At 36.2% G+C, this 26,539-nt stretch overlaps 2 protein-coding genes and 1 long non-coding RNA gene across 6 annotated transcripts in view; 2 read left to right on the forward strand and 1 right to left on the reverse strand.

Annotated features, from left to right (window-relative positions):
* Positions 1-444: 444 nt before the first annotated feature.
* On the forward strand, positions 445-2,474 carry LOC141485076 (uncharacterized). Its single transcript, XR_012467000.1, has 2 exons — positions 445-1,286; positions 1,350-2,474. It is a non-coding gene; the product is annotated as an uncharacterized lncRNA (long non-coding RNA).
* Positions 2,475-3,876: 1,402 nt separating this feature from the next.
* On the reverse strand, positions 3,877-22,381 carry Agps (alkyldihydroxyacetonephosphate synthase). The gene is made up of 7 exons (XM_023159326.2): positions 22,077-22,381; positions 18,814-18,912; positions 16,806-16,992; positions 14,677-15,100; positions 6,951-7,213; positions 4,664-4,984; positions 3,877-4,414 (listed from the first exon to the last, which is right to left on the reverse strand). The coding sequence occupies exons 1-7, from the start codon at positions 22,133-22,135 to the stop codon at positions 3,971-3,973; spliced, it is 1,797 nt and encodes a 598-aa protein (XP_023015094.2). The 5' UTR covers positions 22,136-22,381; the 3' UTR covers positions 3,877-3,970.
* Positions 22,382-24,366: 1,985 nt separating this feature from the next.
* step (cytohesin steppke) overlaps positions 24,367-26,539 on the forward strand; it is a 97,508-nt gene continuing 95,335 nt past the window's right edge. For 2 of the 4 annotated variants that reach the window (XM_074181085.1, XM_074181094.1), the window contains exon 1: positions 24,567-24,712. In XM_074181085.1, coding sequence (XP_074037186.1) covers positions 24,703-24,712 — 10 coding nt within the window. In that variant the 5' untranslated portion in view covers positions 24,567-24,702. The other 2 variants (XM_074181077.1, XM_074181088.1) reach the window with 2 other exon arrangements.

A 26,539-nucleotide genomic window follows, 5' to 3' on the forward strand; every position in this document is an offset into this window, starting at 1 on the left:
ACTCATACCAAAGACACCCCCTTCGAATGTAAAATTTGCCAAAAGAAATTCACCCTGGACCGGAATTTGAAACGACATTTAGTCCTTCATTCTGAAGAAAAACCATTTCAATGCAATCACTGCGAGAAGAGCTTCTTTACACAAAGGGATTTGATACCCCATGTGATGACTCATACAGGTGAAAAACCGTTTGAATGTAAAATCTGCGGAAAAAGTTTTGTTCTAAGAAAAGTTCTGAGCGGGCATATGTTAACTCACTCCGACGCAAAGCCTTTCAAATGTCAACACTGCGAAAAATGTTTTTTGAGGAATAAGTCTTTGAGGGAACATTTGCGAACCCATACTGGAGAGAAACCTTTTGAATGCAATGTTTGTCTGAAGAAATTCGCCCTGCGTCAGAATTTGAAAAGACATTCTCTCGTTCATTCTGCAGAAAAACCTCAATGACTGTGAAAAGAACTTCTCTGGGAAAATGAATTTAATACCTCATGTGCTGATTTATACAGCTGAACAACCGCTTGATGGTAATATGAGCGGGGCACAAGTTATGGAAAGCAATAGTTAATTCACTGTATACTAAGAAATTTCAGCCCGTACTACGATAAACATTTTCAAAACACAATCTTCACGTGGTCATTTTCTTACTCATACTGGAGAGAAGCCTTTTAAATGTAATGTTTATCAAAAGAATTTGAAATGACATTCGTTTGTATATTTTGTAGAGATACAATACCTGTGAAAAGAATTTCTTCAGGAAAATGGATTTGATACGTGCTCACTCATACACCTGAAAAACCGCTTGATTGTAATGTACATATGGTCACTCATACAGCTGAGAAACCGCTTGAAATACGAGCAGGGCACAAGTTGTGGAAAGCAATAGTTGATTCACTGTATACTAAGACATTTCAGCCCCTTCTTCAAGAAACGTTTTTAAAACACAACCTTCAAGTGGTCATTTTCTCACTCTCACTGGAGAGAATCCTTTTAAATATAATGTTCATCAAAAGAAATTCGAAAATAATTTGAAATGACATTCGATTGTACATTTTGTAGAAACCCCTTAATACAATAACTATGAAAAGAATTTTTTCAGGAAAATGGATTTGATATCTCGTGTCGACTCATACAGGTGAAAAACCGCTTGATTGTAATATAAGCGGGACCCAAGTTACGGAAAGCAATAGTTAATTCACTGTATACTAATTTCAGCCCCTACTGCGAGAAACATTTTTAAAACACAACCTTCACCTTTCTTACTCATACTGGAGAGAAGCCTTTTAAATGTAATGTTTATCAAAAGAAATTCGAAAAGAATTTGAAATGACATTCGTTTGTATATTTTGTAGAAAAACCTCAATACAATACCTGTGAAGAATTTCTTCAGGAAAATGGATTTGATACGTGCTCACTCATACACCTGAAAAACCGCTTGATTGTAATGTACATATGGTCACTCATACAGCTGAGAAACCGCTTGGAATATGAGCAGGGCACAAGTTATGGAAAGCAATAGATGATTCACTGTATACTAAGACATTTCAGCCCCTTCTTCAAGAAACGTTTTTAAAACACAACCTTCAAGTGGTCATTTTCTCACTCTCACTGGAGAGAATCCTTTTAAATGTAATGTTCATCAAAAGAAATTCGAAAATAATTTGAAATGACATTCGCTTGTACATTTTGTAGAAAAACCTCAATACAATACCTGTGAAAAGAATTTCTTCAGGAAAATGGATTTGATACCTCATGTGCTGATTCATACAGGTGAAAAACCGCTAGAATGTAATATGAGCGGGACCAAGTTATGGAGAGCAATAGTCAATTCACCGTATACTAAGACATTCAGCCCCTACTGCGAGATACGTTTTCTAATGCACAATCTTCACGTGGTCATTTTCTTACTCATACTGGAGAGAGGCCTTTTAAATGTAATGTTCATCAAAAAATTTTGTAGAAAAACCTCAATGCAATAACTATGAATCGAATTTCTTCAGGAAAATGGATTTGATATCTCGTGTTGACTCATACAGGTGAAAAACCGCTTGAATGTAATATGAGCGGGGCACAAGTTACGGAAAGCAATAGTTAATTCACTGTATACCAAGACATTTCAGCCCGTACTACGATAACATTTTTTAAAACACAATCTTCACGTGGTCATTTTCTTACTCATACAGTAGAGAAGCCTTTTAAATGTAATGTTTATCAAAAGAAATTCGAAAAGAATTTGAAATGACATTCGCTTGTATATTTCGTAGAAAAACCTCAATACAGTACATGTGAAAAGAATTTCTTCAGGAAAATGGATTTGATACCTCATGTGCTGATGATTCATACAGGTGAAAAACCGCTAGAATGTAATATGAGCGGGGCCAAGTTATGGAAAGCAATAGTTATTTCACTGTATACTAAGACATTTCAGCTCGTACTATGAAAACATTTTTTAAAACACAATCTTCACGTGTTCATTTTCTTACTCATACAGTAGATAAGCCTTTTAAATGTAATGTTTATCAAAAGAAATTCGAAAAGAATTTGAAATGACATTCGCTTGTATATTTGTAGAAAAACCTCAATGCAATACCTGTGAAAAGAATTTCTTCAGGAAAATGGATTTGATATCTCTTGTCGACTCATACAGGTGAAAAACCACTTGTAATATGAGCGGGGCTAAGTTATGGAAAGCAATAGTTATTTCACTGTATACTAAGACATTTCAGCCCGTACTATGATAACATTTTTTAAAACACAATATTCACGTGGTCATTTTCTTATTCATACAGTAGAAGCCTTTTAAATGTAATGTTTATCAAAAGAAATTCGAAAAGAATTTGAAATGACATTCGCTTGTATATTTTGTAGAAAAACCTCAATACAATACCTGTGAAAAGAATGTCTTCAGTAAAATGGATTTGATACCTCATGTGCTGATTCATACAGGTGAAAATCCGTTAGAATGTAATATGAGCGGGCCCAAATTATGGAAAGCAATTTGTTCCACTGTATACTAAGACATTTCAGCCCCTACTGCGAGAAACATTTTTTAAAAAACAACCTTCACGGGGTCATTTTCTTACTCATACTGGAGAGAAGCATTTTAAATGTAATGTTCATCAAAAGAAATTTGAAATGTCATTCGCTTGTTCATTTTGTAGAAAAACCTCAATACAATAACTGTAAAAGAATTTCTTCTGGAAAATGGATTTGATACCTCATGTGGTGACTCATACAGGTGAAAAACCGCTTGATTGTAATATGAGTGAAAACAAAACTATATGATTGGTGACAAACTTTTTCCTATTAGGTACTTATCTCGCATGTTCACTGACGCATGTTCGTTTCAAGAAATGTAGTTTGAGAATTATTTGTATGTATAACTTGTAAAATATGATGAAAATCCATTATAACGTATTCAAAAACACTTTAATTTGTGATGTTTGTTTTGAATGTATTGCGAAATACATTCGGGAACTACGCTTGTGCTCGACTAGGTGGGTACCAATGCTTCTTTTCATCTGACTGATATAGACACACTTGTCGGTTTTAAAAATTGGTCAAACCACCAGTGCTGACATAAAAAGTTGTAAAGCAAACCTGGGTGTCGCACCAGTAGGTGGTTCCCCTTAAGTCTCGCTTGCCTTTACAGAGTGATTTTAATGAAGTACTTGTCTTGGTTTTTTCCAGTTTGTCCTAGTTAATGTATAGTGTATAGCGAAACACGTGTTGTATTTTTCTAGACTGTTGAGTGAGTGCCTTGGATTACTTCATTTCGTATTCTGAAACTCTTGCCACCCCTGCTAATTTAGCCTTCCACTTGAACTAGACTTCAATATATAGGGCGGTATAATTTCCAAGCATAAAAAAACGTTCAGATCTGGCAAAAAATTTATTGTTCCTAAAATAAAAAACAAGCATCCGATCTTAAAACTAACGGTAACTGTAGAACTAACGGTACAAAACGGCGAACCTACAACTTCGACTGCACGAGATTATTCGTAGCGAAAATGTTCTTGGGATCGAGCTCCCTTTTCGCGGCCAGATAGAGGCCCACCCCCACATCGGAGACGGAACGTTGGTACCACTTTTTCCTCAGCTTCCCAACGCCGTGGTGGTGGGAGATGCTGCCGCCGCATGCGAGGATTTCCTCCCTCGCCCTCGTCTCCAGCCTGCTGTGGATGACCACCGGGTCTTCTGCGATGCGACCGTGGTTGAACCCGAGGTAGAAGTAGATGACGCAGCCCGCGTCGTAGGTCTGCGTCACGCGGCAGTTGATCAGAAAATGCGTGATCCCGATGGCGCGGCATTCCTCTGAGACGACGTGCTTCACGTTCCGGACGAGAGAGGCCGCCCTGTCCCAGGGGACGGACGTTTCGAACGATTCCGCCACCACGTTGTATAGGAGCGCCAAATCCTGGAAAACAATTGTCTATAATCAAATTATTGTTGAAGGAAATGCCAAGTTGTAAGCGTACGATGATACATTATTTTATTTTTTTTGTTATGCTAAAGAAATTTACAGCATGACATTATATTGCTGACCTCTTGGTTGAATTATTGAAAACCTCAATAATTCAATGGTATTCAATTATTAAATACAAATTGCTAAACAACCCAACTCAATACCTAATGGTTGAGTCATTCGAATTCTAAAATACCTTACCCTGATGTAAGCGATGACAAAGGTCAGCATGTATCCTCTTTCTCCATTCTTTTCCCCAGCCGAGAATCCCCCAAACTCCTTCGCCAATCCATAAAGCTTCTTCTCGTTTGCACTGACGTCGCTGTCTTCGCCTTCAAACAACAACGTCATCACGCACATGTGGTCCGGTTCAAATCCTTTCAGCTTCGTGACGTAAAACTTTTTGAAGCCATCGACTAACGATTCGAAGCGGTTGGGTTTCGGTTTGAGGATCAGTCCGAATTTGAACTGGTCGTTGTCCATGAGACGTATCGATGCCGGTTGCCATTTTCGGCGGGCTACCTAGAAACAAATCGGTTTTTCAAACAACGAGAGGCGCCAGGAGAGAGGGTGCGATTTTTACCCGGCGCCCAACGTGGGGTTAATTTGAAATATTTTCTCCAGATCGTGGTAATAACATTTCAAGTGCAAATTCGTGTAGATAAGCCTGAGGCAACAGAGAATCTGGACAATATAAGAACGGAATCACGATTATAGACAACAAAATCCGGGCTGAAACGCCATCTTCGAATAAAATCTGATGAACCTAACCACCCTCTGAAATTATAAATACGAGTGAACAAGTAGCTCGCCAGTTAGTCTTTTTGAGACTCGCAGTCAACGCACATACCACTGATCATGTATGTCGCAGTAGCAGACAATCCGGATTTTGCAAGAATACATCTGATTCAATTGAAAAACCTAATGAAGAACTCCTGATAAGTTATGGTGTTATCCAACGTTTCAGTTGATGAAATTCTAAGAATTGTAAAAATTATACTAATATGGCACACAGAACCGAATTGGGCGTGGAAACTGTTTTTGAGTTGCCAAAGTTATGTACTGACATAACTACTTCAACGAGAATTTTTATCAGGAATTTGAAATGGTAAGTGTTACCTTCATAATCGATTCCGAGATACATTTTCATGAAATATTTTGAGGAAATATACATCGAAACTAATCAGAATAGTCCAATGATATGGTGAAGATTTGTTAACGATATATTCGACATCTGGGTGTAAAATTCAAATGATATAAACTCATTTTTGAATTACTCGAATACCAGAGAGTCCACGATGATTTCATATAAGAGGGAAAACAGAATCACCAACGTATTAATTAATTTTGATACTAATGTTTATTGAAAGAGAACTCATACTTAAGCATAAATCTGATCAGCATGGCAGTATCATTAAAAACACTACTGCCAATTGTTTTGTGATAGAGCTGACAGTTCACAATCAAATCAGTCAAATGTCAAAGACGAATGGACGATTCTAGTAAACCTATTCAGTGTTTCCACTCTAAAATCTTCGGGTCTAAATCGACTGACATTTCCTAGGCCTATTTTGGAATAATTCAAAGTTGGAACAGATATAATTTATGATTTTATAGATTTTTGCATGTTCCCGGATATATGAGTCGAAGTATTAAAGTTGATATAGACAAAAATAAAAAATCCTAGGAAATTTCAAGTTTGTACGTTGTTTAATAGTGGTAATTCTGTAATTTTACCGTCACATGTCATATAACATATGAAATTTTATTGTTTATTGTATTCAGTAGAACAGGATCGTTCTGATGGAAAAAGTCTAACCATCTTTGGAGTTCTGCAACTGAATGGTAATAATAATGGTATGGAAAAAGATATCATTCAACACCTACAGAATACACCATCAAAACGTAACTACTCGGCATAAACAAATTGAACACTGAAATGCTATGTTTGTGACAATAGGTAAACATATATAGGTGACAGGTTTCGAACAATTGAACAACCTAAAAAGTTAAATTCTCCAGGATTTTTTATTTTTGCTCATATCAACTTTAATACTTCGATTCTTATATCCGGGAACATCCAGGAAACTATCAAATTACAAATTCGATCTGTTTCGACTTTGAATTATTCCAAAAAAAGCCTAGAAAATGTCAGTCGATTTAGACCCGAAAATTTTATAGTGGCAACACTAAATAGGAGTACTGGAATCGTCCATTAGTTGCAGACATGATTTCAGAACTATGAGTACGTCTCTTTCCATATGGAGAAAACCTTCTTTCTAAAAATTGTAGAACAAAACGAAAACATTTGAGAATCAACTGGTGATGACGCAATGGAAACGAAACAAATCCAAAAAATATATCTTTCTTTGTTGCCATTGCTGAGGCGAGAGAATGGAGATGGCGCAACGTCCTGTGTTTGTATGTCTGCATATTTACTATCGACATTATTTTTGTTAGAAAATCACTGGATTTTTCAAGAACTAACCTCTCGCATGTACTTTATTCCCAGTTCAAAGGCGGGAAATACGATAGATCCGTACTTTTTACACTTAGGCAAGGGTCTGATCTTGATAACAACTTCGGTTATAACCCCCAGAGAGCCCTCCGAGCCCAATACGATGTGGTTGAAATCTGGTCCACAGCTCATGCGCGGTACTTGACAGTTTTTCTGAAGCACGCCTTTAGCTGTGACTATCTTCACTTGCACTAAGAGATCTTCGATGTTTCCGTACACATTCTTCTTCATTCCTAGAAGAAAATTTCAGTTAGGTCTCGAAAACTGTAGTTGTTAAATTTCAAGGGGAGGTTAGCATTATTAATTAGTTGGCAGTATATGAACAACTAGTTACATACTTTAATGAAAATAATTTATTCATCGAAAATCAGTCTGGTTTTCGTAAGAATCACTCATGCGAAACAGCATTACAACTAACAGCCACAGAGTGGAAAAAAAAGGATTGATAAGAAAGAATATATTGTTGCTATATTTCTAGATTTCAAGCGTGCCTTTGAAACAATTAATAGGAAAACTTTAATCAATAAACTGAAGCATTATGGTGTAACTGGAAGAGCTTTAAACTGGTTAGATAGTTATCTTGAGCAAAGAAGTCAAAGGACTAAAATTTGTGATGTAATGTCTGATCAAATTATATAAATGACATAGGTGTAACACAAGGTAGTGTTTTGGGACCACTGCTATTCATTATTTATATAAATGATATCAACTATGTACCTGGTTCACACTATATTAATTTATTTGCTGATGATACCCTTGTATATACGGAAAACTGTGATTTAAAAGAAGCTGTACAAAATATCAAAATATATCTTTAAAGAACATTGAATTATATCTACAAGTGAATATCAATAAATCTAAGGCAATGATTGTTACAACAAATTCGAATCAAAGAAAGATTGATACTAACGACGTTAATATCAGCATATTCAATAATCAACTAACAATTGTAAATGAAATTAAGTACCTAGGATTCATTATAGACCATCTATAAATTTGAATAAGCATCCCGAATATACCATTAGAAAGATATGTAAGAAAATGTATGTTTTCTCTAGAATTTCAAAATCTTTATCAACCTTTGCTAGACTAACATGTTACAACTGCATAATAAGGCCACGCTTTGACTACTGTGCCACACTGATGTATCTATTCAACCAAAATCAAATGAGACAATTGCAGAAACTACAAAATCGAGGTATGAGAATCATTTTGAGATGCAACCAGTACACCCCTCTTGAATTTATGTTGACTACTCTACAGTGGTAGCCGGTACATAAAAGACTGTATTATTTGAGCAGGATTTTTATTTTCAAAATTACCAGTGGGATACAACCAGCCTATCTGCCTATCAGCAGATATTTAGTTCGAAATAGTGACATTCATTCATATAACACAAGAACATGTAATACATTTTATAGATCCCAAACAAACTATAAGAGTGGAATGAATTCATTGTTCTTTAAAGGTCTAGATAGTTTCAATAAGTTACCTGATGAAATGAAACATGTAAATTCCTTAAAAGTATTCAAAAAGTTATTATTAGAATATATCAAATTGTAATACATGACGCACTGTAAAATTATATACGTATCTAAATTATTCATGTATGCATAACTATATGTATATTGTATATTAGGATTCCTAAAATAAAGTCTACTACTAGTTCAGAATTATTATTTGTCCTCTAATCTACTGCGCCTAACAAAGCCATACAAGTAATAAATAACACAACTCCACTTTTGCTTTCATTTGAAATCAGCTCATGAACAGATCGCTGTGAAGGCAGTTAGTGGGTTTTCTATAGGTTTTGTATTATGCAGATTTGCCCTAGCTGGATGTATTCTTTAGCTACTTCGTCATTAGGCTATATTGCTCATGAAAAGATACTTCAAGTGGTCATTATTACGCCTTGGTCAAAGAAGAAACGGACTGGTTTAAGTTTGACGATAGTCGTGTCACGAAGTGTTCTGGCGATGCATTGAATTTATTGGAGCCTCTGGAGACACCCTACATTTTGTTTTATGAGAGAGAGGACATTGTTAGATCAAGATCTTCAGATGATGTGGTGCTGCAGGTTTTTCCGGGTTTTCCTGCAGCTGAAAAAGCAAATGCGCCACTGGAATCAATGAAGTCGCCCCGGAGCGCCAATTAATTTTTATTGTTGTATTTATTATATTTTTAATGTCATAAATCATAAATTTATATTAAAATCTTGAAATATCTTCAAGTATTAGATGATTTTTTGTGTAGAAACACTTGGAAACAATGTAGATACATCAAAAAATACTGAGCTCTCTCCATTACGCTACCTTATTACGCTACATCACGTATGACAACAACAATGCTTCATTAGTTGGTAAAATGGACTAATCTAACTGAATTGAGAATTTAGAAGTCCTCAGATGATTGCACAATGATTCTTCAATGTTTTCAGCCATCTCATCAATTCGTGTTTGCTTGGAACTAGTGCTCAAAGGAATTTTTCGGATAATATCTGCCGCTGGTTTATGGAGCACATTAGTTATTACTTCTTTTATTGCCGGTAAAATTAAATCCTCTCCAATAATGTGAGGTTTATCTGTTCGAGCAATTAGCAAGGAGATATTGTAGGAAGCTCGGAGTCCGTCGTCGTCTTGCTTAGAAACTGCAGAAAAAAGTTTTGACACAGTTCTTTTCCGGTTTTTGAAAATTAGTCACACTTTTGTCTTTTTTATCTGAATGCATTTTATTCAAATGATCTTGTAGCCTTGAGGGTTTCATCGCTTCATTCGAATATGTTTATTTACAAAGAAGCCACATAGGCGAAAATAGATTTGTGAGATTTTCAATAAATCCATATTTTATATATTCCGCGCTATACTGCCGTTTCTTCGTTTTTGCTTCAGACATAATTTTGTCTTCAAAAATGCCGAAGTAAAGAACCGAATATTGAAAACTTGCTAATAACACCACTCACAGTATTCACCACCGCACGTACAACACTTTACCTAGCTAGTCGCTAACTGAGTTCACTTATTTTCGTAATATCGTCGTATGACATTACTGGCTGGATGGCGCGCGCGCTTTTATATGAGGCAGCGGGCGGGCCTAGTTGTTTCGAGAATGGAGACTAGAAACTTCCCGCTTCGCATTGAAGCTTACCGCCATCTATTGTACAGTTTGACAACTATCAGACAGGAAATAGTTACTGTCTAGTCCCCTAGATGGTGTTACACGAGAAAACGCGCGTTAAGCGTGAAGGAGCGGTAAAGTTTGTCTTGAAAGCAAAATAAACATTTTTAAATTAGCCATCACCCCCCCTAAACCGCTTCAACGCCCCCCAATCTTTCTTCCTACCTATTTTGTCTAGTTCACACAGACCCCTGGATTATCGTGTCTCCACTGTAGCTGCCCGGTGTAGAGGTACCTCGTGTCACTGAAAATTCACAAGGCTGGCGCCCGAGATAATAATAATAATAAATCGACTTTATTCATCAAAAATAAATTAGATGAACAGGCGGATTATCAGCATAAGCTGTTTTTCAAATCAACCTAACAAAAGTATACAATAAAAAACTATAATAATAACAAGTATAGAATAGAAGATAAATTAACCAATACAATAATAAACACAATAATAAAAGCTTGATTAAAATGAATAATAATAAGGGTTATGCTAAAATCGACATACAGAGCACCAATTACCAGGATTTAAGAAGAAGTTTCAAGCGTTTTTTAAATGTCATTATCGTGTAAAGTCTGAAGTCACTGGGCAACTTATTATACAGTTTAGCGGAAATATAGGAAAAACTACGATTAAAAAGTGCCGAGTTGTGTTTGGGAATGACCAAGACAGAGCCATTTCGAGTATAATGGTTGTTAGTCTGGGAAAAACTAACAAGTCTATGATATAAATCTCAAACAAGAGTTTTGAATTCTTTGGAGGCGAAGAGAGTCGTATTGAGTAAGTGCAGGTCCATATATGCAATCGCAATATGATAATTTAGAAAAAATTAAAGTTTCGCAAAGCACGAGACGTTATACAGTGAATTGAGATCTCTATTTATTAGTTCTTGTGTTTCCAGATTGCCTTCCGGAAAAGTAAATTTGAGTGTCATCAGCGTAGTGATGGATATTACAAAATTTAATACATTTGTAAAAATCTGAGATATAGATGTTAAATAAGAGAGGTCCAAGAATGGAACCTTGTGGAACTCCAAAGTTGGTGTTCAGAACTGCAGATTTTAAGTGATCAAGGCTGATACACTGAGTTCGGTGTTCCAAAAAGCTTTCAATAAGATCTACGGCACATTTATCCAAACCAAAGTGATTTAGTTCTGCGGTCTAAGGTATCAAAAGCTTTACTAAAATCTAATAAAACTAGACATGTAACATACTTTTTATCGGTTGCTTTGAAAATATCATCCGTTATGCAGAGGAGTGCGGAAGTCGTACTATGTTGAGAACGAAACCCAGACTGAACGCTAGTTATGATACCTATTGTACGAAGTGATGAATTCAATCAACTAATCTTTGAGAATCAGTTCAAGCGTTTTATAGTCTATTTCAAAAGAGTGTAGAGTAATAAAATCTCATTAAGTATTCAAAAGCGCTACAGGGTGATCCGTCAATAAATTCTGTCACTTCCCTAGTCCGCATTGCAAAATTATGTCGTTTCATAAAGAGCAGGTAGGTATCACCCTGTTTTAAGGGATTTGTCCATTGTTATCGACGGATAAATACTGAGCCAGAGGCGCGCTAGTGGGATAATTGCCAAAAGAATATGCATTCATAAAAATTATATTAAAGGAAATAAAAATTTAATACAGCAGAACAGTGTTATTAAAAAAATATAAAATGTAACAATAAAATATATACGAACCGAAATCGGGAAATACTCACAAACACACACGAACGAGCTTTACGTATTGAAACACTTGTGGGGACTTTAAATCAATTTATTCACAAAAACGACAAGAACTTTACTGGATACGTTATTACAATTTGACACTTGAACAATACTAAAACTGTGAACTTCCCTTAACGTTTAACAACACTCTATTTATACCCTAATTGAATGTTCTAGAGATTACTAGGTACAATTTTCGAGAACCTTCCGAGAAAATAATTATTCAGACTACCCTTAATTCTAAACCCTAACCTAAGCAAAAGTGTCACTGTCACTGATACACTGGTCTCTGTCCAGATTGCTTATCCCGCTACAGTATATTTACAATTCAATTAAATTATTCTACATCAGTATAGTCTTCATCCGAAGAACTGTCATCATCCCCTGGTGTTATAATTATAGGGTCAACCACCTGATCGACCAAGTTGTCCAGTTCCCACATTTTATCTTCCTCTTTTAAAACATGCTGGATTGCTTTTTGCCAGTTTTCTGATGTGATTTCCATAATGGCTTGATCAAACAATACCTTGACATCTTTCATTTTAAATGTGGTATTGTGCCTTGCAACATATCCTTTAACTTGTGCCCATATAAGTTCTATAGGATTTAATTCGCAATGATATGGCGGTAGGCGCAGCACAGTTACTTTATACTTTTCTGCTACATCTTCTACGGCATATTTCATGAAGCGAGATTTATGTTGTTTTACTATGGCTAGTAGTTCCTTCTTTACTGAATTCGTCTCAAACTGAATACCTTTATTTGACAGCCAGTTAATAATTTCTTGCTTTCTCCAAGCTGAAGTTGGTACCTTCTCTAAGCGCCTTGAATGGTAGCTTGCATTATCCATAACCACGACCGAATCAGCTGAAAGAAATTTTAACATTTCCCCGAAGTAGTCTTCGAAGACATCCGAATTCATGTCCTCATGATAATCTCCCGTCCGGCACGACTCAAAGCTTAACAAACCTTCTTTTAAAAATCCGTCTTCGCTTCCAATGTGAGCAATTATCAGCCTCTTCCCTTTTCCCGAAGGCACTTTAATACCCGTCGAAAGGCCTTCTATGAAAGCTTGGCGAGAACTTGTTATATTTTTATCTTGCCACATTTTTTTGACTATATAACCTTCGTTTATCCACGTCTCATCAAGATAAAAAATTTTCTTTTGCTCTCTGCGGTACTGCTTTATAGTTGTCAAATATTTTCGTCTCCAGCAAACAATTTCATCACTTTCCAGTAATAGTGCCTTTCGATTGTGCTTTTCCCAGGCAAAATTTATACTTTTTAAAGTTTTCCATAAAAGTTTTCTGGATATCAAAGGAATATCGTTATCTTGGCTTATCTCGATAAATATTTTTTCAAGAGTGGGTATTTCCTTTTTAAAATAAAACGAATGAACTTTTCTTCGAATGTCACATTTGGTGTCTTCATCTAAGATTTTTATTGGTCTTCCTGATTTTCTCTTGCATGGACTTACCTGGCCTGATATCTTTCTTTCTCGCAATAATTTAAAAATCGTGGACTGTCCAATTCCAGTCATTCGGGCACATCGCTCAACACTTTCTTGCACAGACAAACTAGGGTGATCGTGTTTTATGCAATCATATACATTTAAAATTATAACTTTTTCGCAAACAGATAGCGGAGAATTTTTTACACTTCTTTTCTTTGGAGTAAATGTCCCCATTTTATAACTTTTTCACTATTTCTATATCACAATATCACTGTACGTTTAATTGGTGTAGTAACAATTACTATTATAACTCGAATGTTTAAGACACCATTACAATATATTTAAACCCTTTTTCTTAATTACCTGGGTTTAATAGGTATTGCATGATTGGTGGGCAGGGTCAAAAAGGGATTATTATAATGACATGGCACCTCGGAACTAAGTGTTAACCCTTTTTTGAGAAATCATGCTCAAGTATATGAACCCAAATTGCATATTAAATAAGTTTACAAGAACCACTAAAATTAATCTTAATCTTTTTTTAAGAAATTTTACTTACCTAAATACATGTAGGTACTTAGTTTTAGACCAAATTACTTCCCAAAAATGGCCTTTTATTATTATCTATGTCTGTAATTTTTAATTTACTTTAATTATTAAGTTTAATAATCCTAAGATTTGCCTACGCCCATGGACGACAACGAAATTCAGGCAAATTTTATGACACTTCATGATTTATTACTCTACACTCTTTTGAAATAGACTATAGATAGGGAAGGTAAATACTAATGGGCCTAAGATCAGAGTAATGTGTCGGAGAATTACACTTGGCCAAGGGAATCACAAGTGCATGTTTCCAAAGGGAAGGAAAACACGAGGAAGTGATACACGAATTCAGTATGAAGGTGATGTATTCCAAGAGATGTGTTTCCACCAAACGAATCATTCGAAGTGAGATACTGTCCGAACCTACAGCGTTGCTTCTGATTTTATTCAAAAACTTCTGTACAGTATTTTCGTCAACGGGAGAGAACCTGAAAGAATCTGCAGTGTTCATAGTTCATTCATGTCGTCAAAGAGTATCGAATATTGAGTTGACACAACTAAAAGCGCGACAGTGGATATTTCTATTTATTCAAGTGGCTAACGGATCTATGACATAGGCTGTTGTCTTCAATAGAAAGGTTTTTCTCTTGATAAGAGATATTTCGAAATAACGCGACGTTTTGTTTTCTCTTGATGTTCGGGATTGAGAGGCTCGTTTCAATTTAGAAAACTGGTACCCAGTTCCATTCAGTTCAACATTCAAACCATCGAACCTCATGATTCTTCCGAATGAAAAAGGGACTAACCTGACGCTCTAGTAGCAACCCACCCGCCCAAACTAGAGAACTCGTAACTATCCGGCTCGTGTCCCGTCGTATACCCCAACTTCCCCAACTCTCTCTCCAAGTCCTGTCCGACGATCCCGCTCTCGCAGCACGCTACCAGGTTCTCCCTATCGATCCACAGAATCCTGTTCATCTGCGACGTGTCAAGGGCCACTATAGGGCGGGTTTCTTCGGCAGGGCATTCGACGGCTCCCGAAACCGCAGTTCCGCCCCCGAAAGGAATAACGACGATGTTTTCGAAATGCGCGAGCTCGACTATCCTCGTAACTTCTTCGTGACAGCTCGGCCATACCACGACGTCTGGTATCCTTTCGAGGTTAGAGTTCTGCAAGGAGTAGATCTCGTGGAGGCTCTGTCCGTGCGCTCGAATCACTCGGTCGAGGACCTGTGGAGAAATATCGACGTGAACAAAAATAAATGGGCTCAGCAAGACAATATCTACATCACAGATTGTGTTGAAGTCGCTGAATTAGAAAGCGCGCGGGTTGCGGCGAAAGAAACGCCAGAACCTGCCAGAATGAAAATGCAATGATATACTAAATCATGCAACAAAAAAGTACTAAATCCGGAGAAAAGGTACTAAAAAGAATAAATATCAATATGTACCAAAACGGACTAAAAAGCACCAACACCGAACACAAAAAGTACTAAATAAATGGCGGGAATTTTAAATTAATGATTTATTCATAATAACAAAGGGACAAAACTTCACATTGTTACTGTAGACCTACATAAATGAAAAATAATTATATACATTTATTGAAATGAAAATATCTTCTGAAATACATACAGATATAAATACTAAAAACAATGATAACAAACTTATTTGAACATATTATTGCATATATCACTTGTATAGCAACTAAAAAAAATTCGTAAATAGATAAAAATGTAACAAAAAAAACTTATTGACATGTCAACAAAACAAATGGATCTATACTATACCTCTTGTATAGAAACTAACTGTTCCATATCATCGTTGTTATGGTTAAAATCAGTGTCTGTAATCTCTAATTCTGCTTGGCTAATATCAGTTTCAATTTCTAAAACAATACTTTCATTTTCATTGACCGGTTCTAGTTCTGAAGCAACATGCTCTTTTTCTCGTATAACAAACCTTTATTAAAAATAAAATGTATTGATACATGATTGTTAATTATAATTTACAATTCACAACTTACTTGTTCATTTTTATAATCTATATTACCAAAATGGCAAACACTTTCTACCGTGGTTTACATTTGTTCACAATTCAAATATGGCAAATGACAGTAACAATTGACGATTTTGACAAGAGCTTCTCATTTGTACTAAAAATTGTACTAAATATAAATTATTTGCTAAAATGTACTAGATATATTAAATGTAACACTAACGTACTGAACATTGGCCGAAATCACTAGATCTATTACGAAAACACTGGTTCTGACAGCCCTGGAAAGAAATGACCCGCGATAGAATGTGACTTTCCCTCCACCGACAGTTCCGTACACAATTTTATTCAAATATCAATTACACAATATAAATAGGGACTTTCGAACTTTGACGATTGATAAAGGCCATCTTGTTGAGGCTACATCTGTCAAATTACCCACACGCAAATCGAGGAACTCTAGTTGACAGTGCGGTACGAAGTGATCTAATAAGTCGATAGACATTTGAGTATTAGTCTGAAGTGTCAGTTAAAGTATTCCTCGTGTTGTATTGTCAGTGTAGTTGTGAAATAAAGTTGAGTTTAATGTACAGTGTCGTTAATTATTGTCAAACCCACGGGGAAAACGTACCAATAGACAGAATTCAAACCTGTATTCAGTACAGCGGTGATTTTATGAGTTGAAAACACCAACGATCGACTGATATGATAGTGAATTTTATGAGTAAGTGAGGGGGGGTCTTTGTTTATTTAAACTTCTCTCGAATCGGGTGCTGTCAATGTCGTTATCTTAGAAGGAGGAAAATCAGATTGGGACAGCCCTAGTCGAAAAAATAATCATTTTGGGCACATTATATAGATGTTCGTTGCTTAGCCACAGGGTCTTCTTTTTCGTTTTGAGTGCTTATTCCACACGTGCTTATAAAAAATAACTAACCTTTATAGAATATGGTATTCCAAGACTAGAAATTTTGTACAATATCTCTGTAGTGATGTTTGGTTTCTGATATTGGTCCTCGGAAGGTATGCCCCTTGTTTCTTTTGGCTTCTTGGTTAGGTCAACGTCCAGGATGTCCTGTGCCCATTCTAAGAAATGAGGGAGACTCACCTCCCCTATTGGATACCTAAAAACGTAGAGAATAATAATATCTACCTAAATTTTTCTTATTTTTTAGAGTTCTATAAAAACATTGTTGTTATATGAAACAATTAATTATCGAGAAGGGCTGAATTCGTTTTTTTGTGCGATAGTTTTAATTTTGTGACAACTCCAAAGACATTTATTTGAATTGTATGATGTAAAGAGCAATTGTAATGAATATACGACTAAGATTAGGAAAGAATGGAGTTGATCAAATGAAAAGAAGTGTTATAAAAGGAAAGAAAAGCTGGCAGTGAGAGGGACGATGCTAATTGAATACTTAAACCACCTGAGTTAACTGTAGAGATTGGTGTGACACATCAAAGTTCGACTGCATCACGGGGTATATAATAATTTGAGGATTGCCAAACAGTATTTCAAGGGAAAATATTCTATATAGGAAGAAAGGCGATTGAGACGAGATGACAATAGAATTAGACTCTGTTTTCCGTGTGAGGCAATGTGATAAAGACACTGTAGAGAGGAGCCCCCAATAACGACCAGCCTGCTCTGGGGACTATTTTAATTTGTAGAGGAATTATTGTGAATGGATTTGTGAGCATCTAAAAAGGAGCAGAAATTTCACATTTTGTCGAAATTTAATTCAAGTCCAATCTCATCAGAGAGTTGACTAATTTTTTGAAATTCCTGGAGTACAAAATTACTACCAATAATAGGTGTAGTGTAGTGCCGGGTGTCTTGTGTCGTATCATGTCTTATGTCGTGTATCTTGCGTCTTATGTCGGGGCTTGTGTCGTGTCGTTTATTTTGAGTCGCGTCGTGTATCATGCCGTGTCTTGTGTGATGTAATTTCTTGTGTAGTGTCGTGTATCATGTCGTGTCTTGTGCCATGTCGTGTGTCTTGTGATGTGTCGTATGTCATATCTTATGTCGTTTCGTGTATCGTGACTTGTGTTGTAGTGCTGTGTGTACTGTGTTGTGTCATGTCTTGTGTTGAGTATCATGTCGTGTCTTATGTCTTTGCTTGTGTCGTGTATCTTGTGTCGTGTCATGTGTCGTATCGTGTGTGGAGTAGTCTTGTGTAGTGTCATTGTGTAGTATCCTGTGTCATTTCGTGTGTCGTATCTTTGTCGTGACTTGTGTCGTGTAATGCGTCGTGATTTGTGACATGTATTGCGTCGTGACTTGTCGTGTGTCGTATCTTTTTCGTGTCTTGTGTCGTGACTTGTGTCATGTATTGCGTCGTGGCTTTTTTGGTGTCACATATCATATCGTGTCGTGTCTTATGTCCTGAAAAGTATCGCGTGTCTCTTCTTGTGTTGTGCATTTGTCGTGTCTTGTATCGTGTAATATGTCGTGGCTTGTGTCGTCTATTGTGTCTTGTCCTCTGTCATATCTCGTGTCGTATATTGTATCTTGTGTGTAAAGTCTTGTCTTATGACATGACACGACACCGCACACGACTCACGACAATGCACGCATATGACACTACACAAGACACGACACAAGGCAAGACACACGACATAAGCAACGACACACGACACGAAAAACGACACAAGACGTATGTCGTGCCTGTGTAGGGCGGTGTCTTGTGGTGTGGTGTGTGTGGGGTTTTGTTGTTCAGAGCAGGGGCTTTGTAGTTTCGTTTTTATTACTTTGTTCCAGTTTGCGTACTCATATTGGAAGCACAAATTGATAACGTATGTGCGTCATCATCTACACAACTACATACATGTACGACAAAACAATTTATTCTCCCTCTCTATGAAATTTCCTGCTACTTATTCGTGGAAATTTGATGCTGTTAGTTGTAGATACAACAATAGAACATAAAATTATTCACCTTTTGCCACTGAAGTAGATTTCCGGACCGTCATCGGTTAGTTTAATTTCAAATTTGGAGTCCTTGTATCCCCATCCGTTCCACTTGAGGAGTTCCTCCCTGAAAAAAAAAATCATCAGAAAATTGTGATGTTTCCAAAGTTTCTTGTTCATGGATATTTTGGTAAAAATAAAAAACAAAACGTTAGGATTATGATATTTGAGTTAGTGTTTTCATTTTGTTTTGAAACATAATTTCCAAGCTAATGAAAGCAGTTTGTGTATTTTAGACCTCTTTCTCCTACAAATATATGGATGCCAATATTCAGCCGAAGAGTAGCCGGAAACAGTAGATTCATACAAAGTTTGTCCGAAAGTTCGAAAGTTAAGAGGTCAGAGAGTTAGTTCGTAAAATTTGTTGTTAAAGCGAAAAGTATACCGATTTTAACAAGGAAACGTTATCGAGAGAGACACTCATTAGGATGTACTCGTTACATTTTTAAAAATGTTAATCGTGAATTGTCGATTTATCTATAAACGCAGGTAAATGATAATAATGACCTTCGATAAAGTTCGCTTGAACAACTCTTAATTTTGATTACAAAAGAAGTTGATATATATGTCTACCGGAAAATAATACAAAACAACCCAAATTGAACAAAAATAATGTATAGTATTCTCACATTCCACAGTCTAAAAAAATGACAATTTCAATATAACTTTTCATTTTTTCAGATTGAGGAAAATGAAAATTCCCGGAGGTTTGTTTTTGAATATTTTACGTACAGTTGAGAAATGAATTTCGGTCAAGCCTGATGTTACTTGTAATAGTTTATGCCTTCCAGGTCAATATGGCCAGGAATCTAGGAAACACAATCTGTTAACTCTTCCTATCGAGGAGAGTCGTTTTTGGCAATTTGCTACCAATATAGGTTTAGAATAGTATTTCCAATGCCAATTGGAACAGCACAGAGAAGGAATTCCCGCCTCGACATAGGCGTCGGCATATTATTTTTCAGTGGTAGTTTTTCAGTTACTTATTCTTACAATCATATCAATTGATCACCACATGAAAAGGTTATCTCAACTAAATTATTCCACCATGGGTATATATAAAAAACTTCGAAATTTGAGGTAGTTGATTTCCGAGTTGAAAACTCTTAAATACAATGAACATATAGAGGCCAACAAAATTGCCAGAAAAATCAAAATTCTTCTTCGCTATATTCGGATGAGGTGGAACCATCATCGGGTTGAATAACGATCGGATTTATGGAACTTTGCACATAATATTTGTTCTCTTCTTTTACAACGTAGGCCACACAGTTCTTCCACACATCACAATTTCCTAGTTCGTTCACCACTCGCCTTATATTGTCAAGCACCACAGTATTCAAAGTCGGTGACTGATTACATTTCCGCAAGCTTTTTTTCATTGTGGCCCAAACCATTTCAATTGCATTGAACACACAATAGTATGGAGACAAACGTGAGAGAATATGACCACGTGTTTCACACATCGAATCCGCTTTTTAATCTATTGTTGACAAATTAATTTGCAGGTAGTGGTTCCACTAGTTGATTACCGAAAAATCAATTAGGATAATCATCATTTAACAAACAAAGTCCACATCGGACCAAAAAACTTTAAGTATATCAACAGCTAACCCTTGTCTTCAGATTCAGTATCAATTTGCTTCTCCTGAAGATGCTAACCTTGTTAGCGAAACGCGCGTCGAGTGCAAAAATATCAGTTTGGTGTTAGGGTAATTGATCTCTAGAAAAAGTTTAAAAAAATCGGTTTGCAAAACCACTCACTACCTCACCTAATCCCACGAACACACGACACTGATAAAGAAATATTGTGAAACGGACAAAAAATTAGTATTCAGCCAGTCCAGCTAGCAGAGCCTTTATTCCTCAACTACATTTGATAGCACGTCGTGCTATCATAGCACTAACTATCTGGGCGACTAGAGGCCACAGGCAAGAAATGTTTATGACTGTACCAGGGACGCTTTGAACGTAAAAGCACTGGTAGTATATACATTTCCCATTTGCCGGGCAGTGATTATGAACACCCCTCGTAGTGCTCTTATTTTTTTTGCCGTTCCAATTGGAAATGGATAGACTATAGGAGCCAAGAGCTTCCAACACCGCTTGACTGTCCGAGAATATCTTTATTGAGTTGTGTATGAGGTTAGATTATTCCAATTTCTCTGCACACAGTCGCATATATTCCCGGGCAGGTTGATATCTCTGTCCTTGGTCAAGTAAGAAAGCAACATATTATTTTCGCTTGGCAATGTTGGTATTTGGTTGCCGGGTGGAAAAAATCATCCAGAGTTTATTCATGGATATCATCGATTTACGATTCTGCGTTATTTTATTATATTAGTTTATTTCATGCGGTATTTGTGAACAACATTTAGCTTAGGTACGTCGGTTTTTACGATCATGGAGCAAACAACTAATAAATACCCACAAATCATCTACTACTCACACACATAAGATTCTATGTCGTTTCCTTCTTTTTGTGCGGCTCTTTTCATGTCTAAACAGTATAATTTAAATCTGAGGTAATAACTATGAATACGATAGATTTACTCGTTTGTTTGTTTGTAATAGGTACACTCAAAGACTAGTCAACTGATTTTAAAAATCCATTCACCTATATGCTTCAATATCTAGGAGTAACATGGGATAAGTTTTATATTTGAAAAAAATTTAGAGATTTTTACGCAAATTGCAATAATCTATTGTCCCGGTGTCTTTAGAACGGCGCCGCCGCCCGGTTCAATGTGAAGACGTCATCGAAGATGAATTAACATTAGAACAAACTCTGATCTTTCCCTTGAAGATGATCACTTGGTGATCGAAACACGTGTCGAAGTGTTAAAATAACGGTTTCGTGTTGGGAAAAAACTCCAGTAATATTCTGTACTATGTCAACCTGATTTTTCGAATGGCTCTTATTTAATCAACTATTTTTTAACAATATAAAGTGAATAATCAGCTGAGGAGTTTAATTTCGCTAACTCTCGCTAAACTAATCTTATTTTGGAATATAATCAATCAAAACTTTAGTATTTACAATAATTCAAAACTTCTAATAAATGCAAAAATAACTACACCCAAAGACCAACACCAAGAAATCGATATACAAACACCGAAAGGGCCTCGACGCAAATAACCCAAAGGGTTGAATCTAAAACGAAGGGGAAACAGTGCCAGGCATGCTATTCCCACAGCAAAATATCGATTACCAGCAAACCAGAAACTTACCGATTCTTTGGTATCGCGCTTTTGACAATAATCGGGTGTGCACGTTTTGGATCCGTCATGTTGATCGCTTTTTTCGGCTCTCTGTTCCAATTACGGCCGACCTTTTCCTGAAGCGTCGAACCTCGTTGAAATTCTGAACATTCCGAAAAACAGACACCAACTAAATCATTGAATGTTTACAGCACGGTGACATTCGTAACTCGCGCATTGTAGGAGGTAGGCGCGCTTATTAAACATTTATGCAATGACTAACTAAAATAGACCGGTGACTCAGAACAATCGGAAAGCGAAATAGGGATGCTGAAATTTAACGAATGCCGATCTGGATGTATGAGAGAGACGGAGGATTTTTAGTTAGATGCGCGGATGAAGCTTTGCGATGTTGCAATGTTAGGGAAATTCCCTCGACTGCCGGAAAGTGCTTTCCGCGTTTGCTGTACAATATTCAATCACCAGTGGCGTAAAAATAGGGTGACAGAAATGTCGCAAGCTTTCAGCTATGGGAGAGACCCCCGGTCGGAAAGTAAAATTTAGAACCTTTAACTAGAATTCAATAAAGTCGTTTTCCTTAAGTAACGGAGTGAACAGTAATTTTGCTATTGCTGTTCCATAGGCGTACATATTCGTAATTGAGTAGGTTAAAAAGTGAAAAATTTAGTTTTTTATTTCAAACATGCTATGTTTGGTTCAACATAACAAATCTCAAAAGACTTTATAAGTAGTTGTATGTATATGATGAGTAACAAAAATATGGAACACTCGCGTTAATAATCAATAGTTTTTTTATCGAACAACCAAAATATTGTTCTTACTTTTGAATTTCGATCGATATTTTCAACACTTTCTATAAAACGCAGTAAATTGATGGATGTAGCCGTTACTACGTGGTAGGAGATCATAATGAAAAGAGAAATGAAAATTTCTATGTTTTTACTATGGTTAAAAACATAGAAATTTTCATTTCTCTTTACATCTTATCTGATTAAATCTCCCATACCTACCCGAGATATTTTGAATTTTCGCTGGAATAAGAATGACGTCACGATTCGATCCGTTCTAATAGTGCTTCCAGAGATCCATGCATGAGAACAATAATCCAAAGAAGGTCTGATCTGAGCTTTACAAAGCACCAAAAGTTGCTGAGCTGTGTACAGTTTTCTGGTTCGGAACAGTTGCTTTCAAGAAGCAGCCTTTGCAATTCCAGCTACATGATATTATGTCAAGATATATTGGTGTTCATTTTAACCCCCAACAAACTTATCGAAGCAGAAAGCGGAATAATATTAACAGTATTGATATTTTTGATAAACACATCAATGAATAACCTTTGATTTCGCGTCCCCCTACGACCCCATTCCGAAGATTCCGTAGAAGATGAATTGATGAGCATAAAAACGATGGTAATGACCATTCCGGCATTGAAACCATAGCAAAAAACTCAGCAACGGGGTTGTTCAGTAATTTAGTGGTCCCGGCGCTTCACGTTTGGAACTCAGAGTTGTACCATGAATTAAGAGAACACTAGGCCATCTGCAATAATGGGTACCTCAAATTTTAAAATACATCAAATGGGTAACTAGAGTAACTATTCCAAAATATGTACATATTATATTGACACTGTGTATTAATGCTTAGTGCTGCCATCACTTAGACAATAGTCCATTCAGTGAAATGGATCTTGCTGTAGATCCCATTCCTAGATGTATTCAATTAAGTAACTGGCGTCATCTGTTGGAAAGAAAATTGACTCGTTAACAACCAATTTCAAACAAGGGACTTTTAATTTTTCCATTATAACTATTCATCGCTCAATGCGTTTACGTTGGACAATGCTTGTTATACAAATCGACTTCAGTAGGCTAATAAAAGCAAAACTATGGTGAAACAATGACAAAAACTGTGGTGAATGGTTTCAAACGTACTTCTTCCAAAAATTCCAATTTTTTCGATTAAGATCGGATTAGAAAGATGCAACATGAAAATGTATATGCCTTATAGTTATTTTACTCACTCCTGTTTTTTACCTTTTGGAATTCGACAGATAGATACGGTTCTCTTTCTCATTTTCACTGTTTAAGCAAGTGAAATATGAAATGAAAATGTCAAATGTCAATAATTTCAAAGTTATAGAAATATCTCATAAATGAACCAAATAATGGAAGTTTGATACAATTTAAATGAAGAAAGTAATTGAAATGTTACATTCTTCATTAAAAGATTACAAAATCTTGTCAATATCAATATAGTGGCTTATATTGGCCACACTGAAAACACTTTTCTGTTATTTCAATGCAGCCAAAACGGATCGTAGTGACGTTTCGAAAATGGCGATAAACTGTCAGTTAGTGTATTTATAACTTATTTTAAATGTTTTATTCGTAAATCAAAATGACTTTCGAATCTAGTTTAGTGCAAATTTTTCGCTATTGACCAATACTGCAATGGGCACAACTGGACACAACCTGGACACATTCAACGTAGCTGGTGGGTTATCACTGTCATCATTTCCATATCATATCTGCTGATTCTTAGTTATCGATAAACATAGATAAGCTTTAATGGTCCTCCAGATAAACGAAAATGTGTGTTTTGTGCAGATGTGTCGTATTTTATACCTTCCTTTGAAATGGGTGCAAGTAAGTTTTGATTGGATTGAACTTTGAAGCCTAATTATAACTGTAAATAACAACAAATTAAAATACTAGTAGCGAATGCTGCCTTCGTTATCAGGAAATGTGACTCATTAATCCGGGAACTGAAGGTTATGATTCCTCCTGCAGTTGTGTCATATCTAATCTACCACTAGTAATTGTGAGGTTTTGAGTTCGCTATAAGCCTGAAGGTTCCCTCCTATTAGTGAAGACTTCAAGAGGCAGTGCATCTCATAATCACGACTTAGCAGTATAATCACATCATCTACATAGTATCTTGTTCTGTGATATGGAAATTTCCCTCATTAATATTGTCCTGGTTATAACCAATGACACGACGGCTTTGACAAAAAGTATAGTATCAAGAGTCCTGAGTAGTTAATTTCTCTCGATATCTGTGACACGGTCTTATGAGAAAAGCTTGTATTGTTTCAAATGAGAAAACTCACAGTTATTTTAGATTTCTGAATGACAAAGAACTTCTATGTTCAAGCTAAAACTCATACCAAATTATATTTACAAATAATTTTGAATGGATTTTTGCAATCAATAATTATCAAGACAATCAACTCTCTTTCAATTTGATGATTTGAATCATGTGACCGACCTTCCACTAATATTTTCCCCTGAGTTTAGGTAAAAACTGTTCAAAAATTTGAACATTTTCAGAGAAAATTTTACCTACTCATTATAATATAAAAATCTGTTTAAAATCGGTTTTTCCGTTAACCAGCTGTTGCTGTAAAGTAGCACAGTAATCGAAATGTGGTTGAATGCTTGATTTGAAAACTGTAATGGAAGTCTGAAACGGTAAGCAACTGTTTATACGGCCAAAGAAAAATGGCTTTTTAGCAATTTTATTGCGGATATACCTAATTGAAGTGTTTTTCATATTCAGTATTTAATCCACGATGAACCCCATTTAATATTCAGTTAACTGCACTTTTAGAAAATCAAAATCTCTTACTCAGCTATGGAAATGGTTTCAGAAGTAATAAATCCGCAACTACAGTTCCTTCACTTTGACCTCAGTAGAGCATTTCAAACAATTGATCATTCACTCTTACTTAAAAAATTGTCCCGTATTGCTGCCAATAATTGGATTGTTTTGAATCAAAGCGAGCCACAACCAAGAACAATCAATATTGGTGTCCCACAAGGATCTATCTCAGGTCCAGTTCTGTTTATCATTTGGCACATTCCTGTCCTAACGCAAAATAAATATTTATATATGCTGATTTCACAAATATATTGGTCTCAGTAATTAACTCACAGGATGTAGCAGTAAGGGCGTGTGTCATCATGTATAAAATTCATTTACAGAAGCAAACGATTTTTTATTGGTCGATGTCAATGAAGAGATCAATCTCCCACGGTTGACATCAGTACAGAAGCATCAGGCTAATCCAAACAGTAACAGTATTACCGCATAACTGTTGCGATACCCCTATTGGAAGACTCAACTTCCCAGCTCAAAATAAGATTTACTGACCACGAGAAAGTGATTGCTGCTATGTACAATCTTATACCAATTGTCTGTCCCGAGAAGAAAACGCAATTCCCAAGAGAGGACCTAGTGATGTATGAGTACCTGGTGGAACTAAACGAGCACATGGCGAATTTCAACTATGAAAATTTGTGGCAGGGCAAAAGCCCTTAGGACCAACTTTGTTGCGCCATTGAGGCTGTCGGAGAGTTTAGCAGGCAATTGTCTCAATTGAACATCTTATCGACTCTTCCAGTAACCACTTGCACCCCAGAAAGGTCATTTTCCACACTTGACGCCTAAAAACCTACCTATGGAATTCTTTG

Source organism: Leptinotarsa decemlineata, unplaced genomic scaffold, assembly GCF_025532065.1.
Source record: "Leptinotarsa decemlineata unplaced genomic scaffold, Ldec_3_MD MMD2_P_RNA_scaffold_2, whole genome shotgun sequence".
NCBI classification, from domain to species: Eukaryota; Metazoa; Arthropoda; class Insecta; order Coleoptera; family Chrysomelidae; genus Leptinotarsa; species Leptinotarsa decemlineata.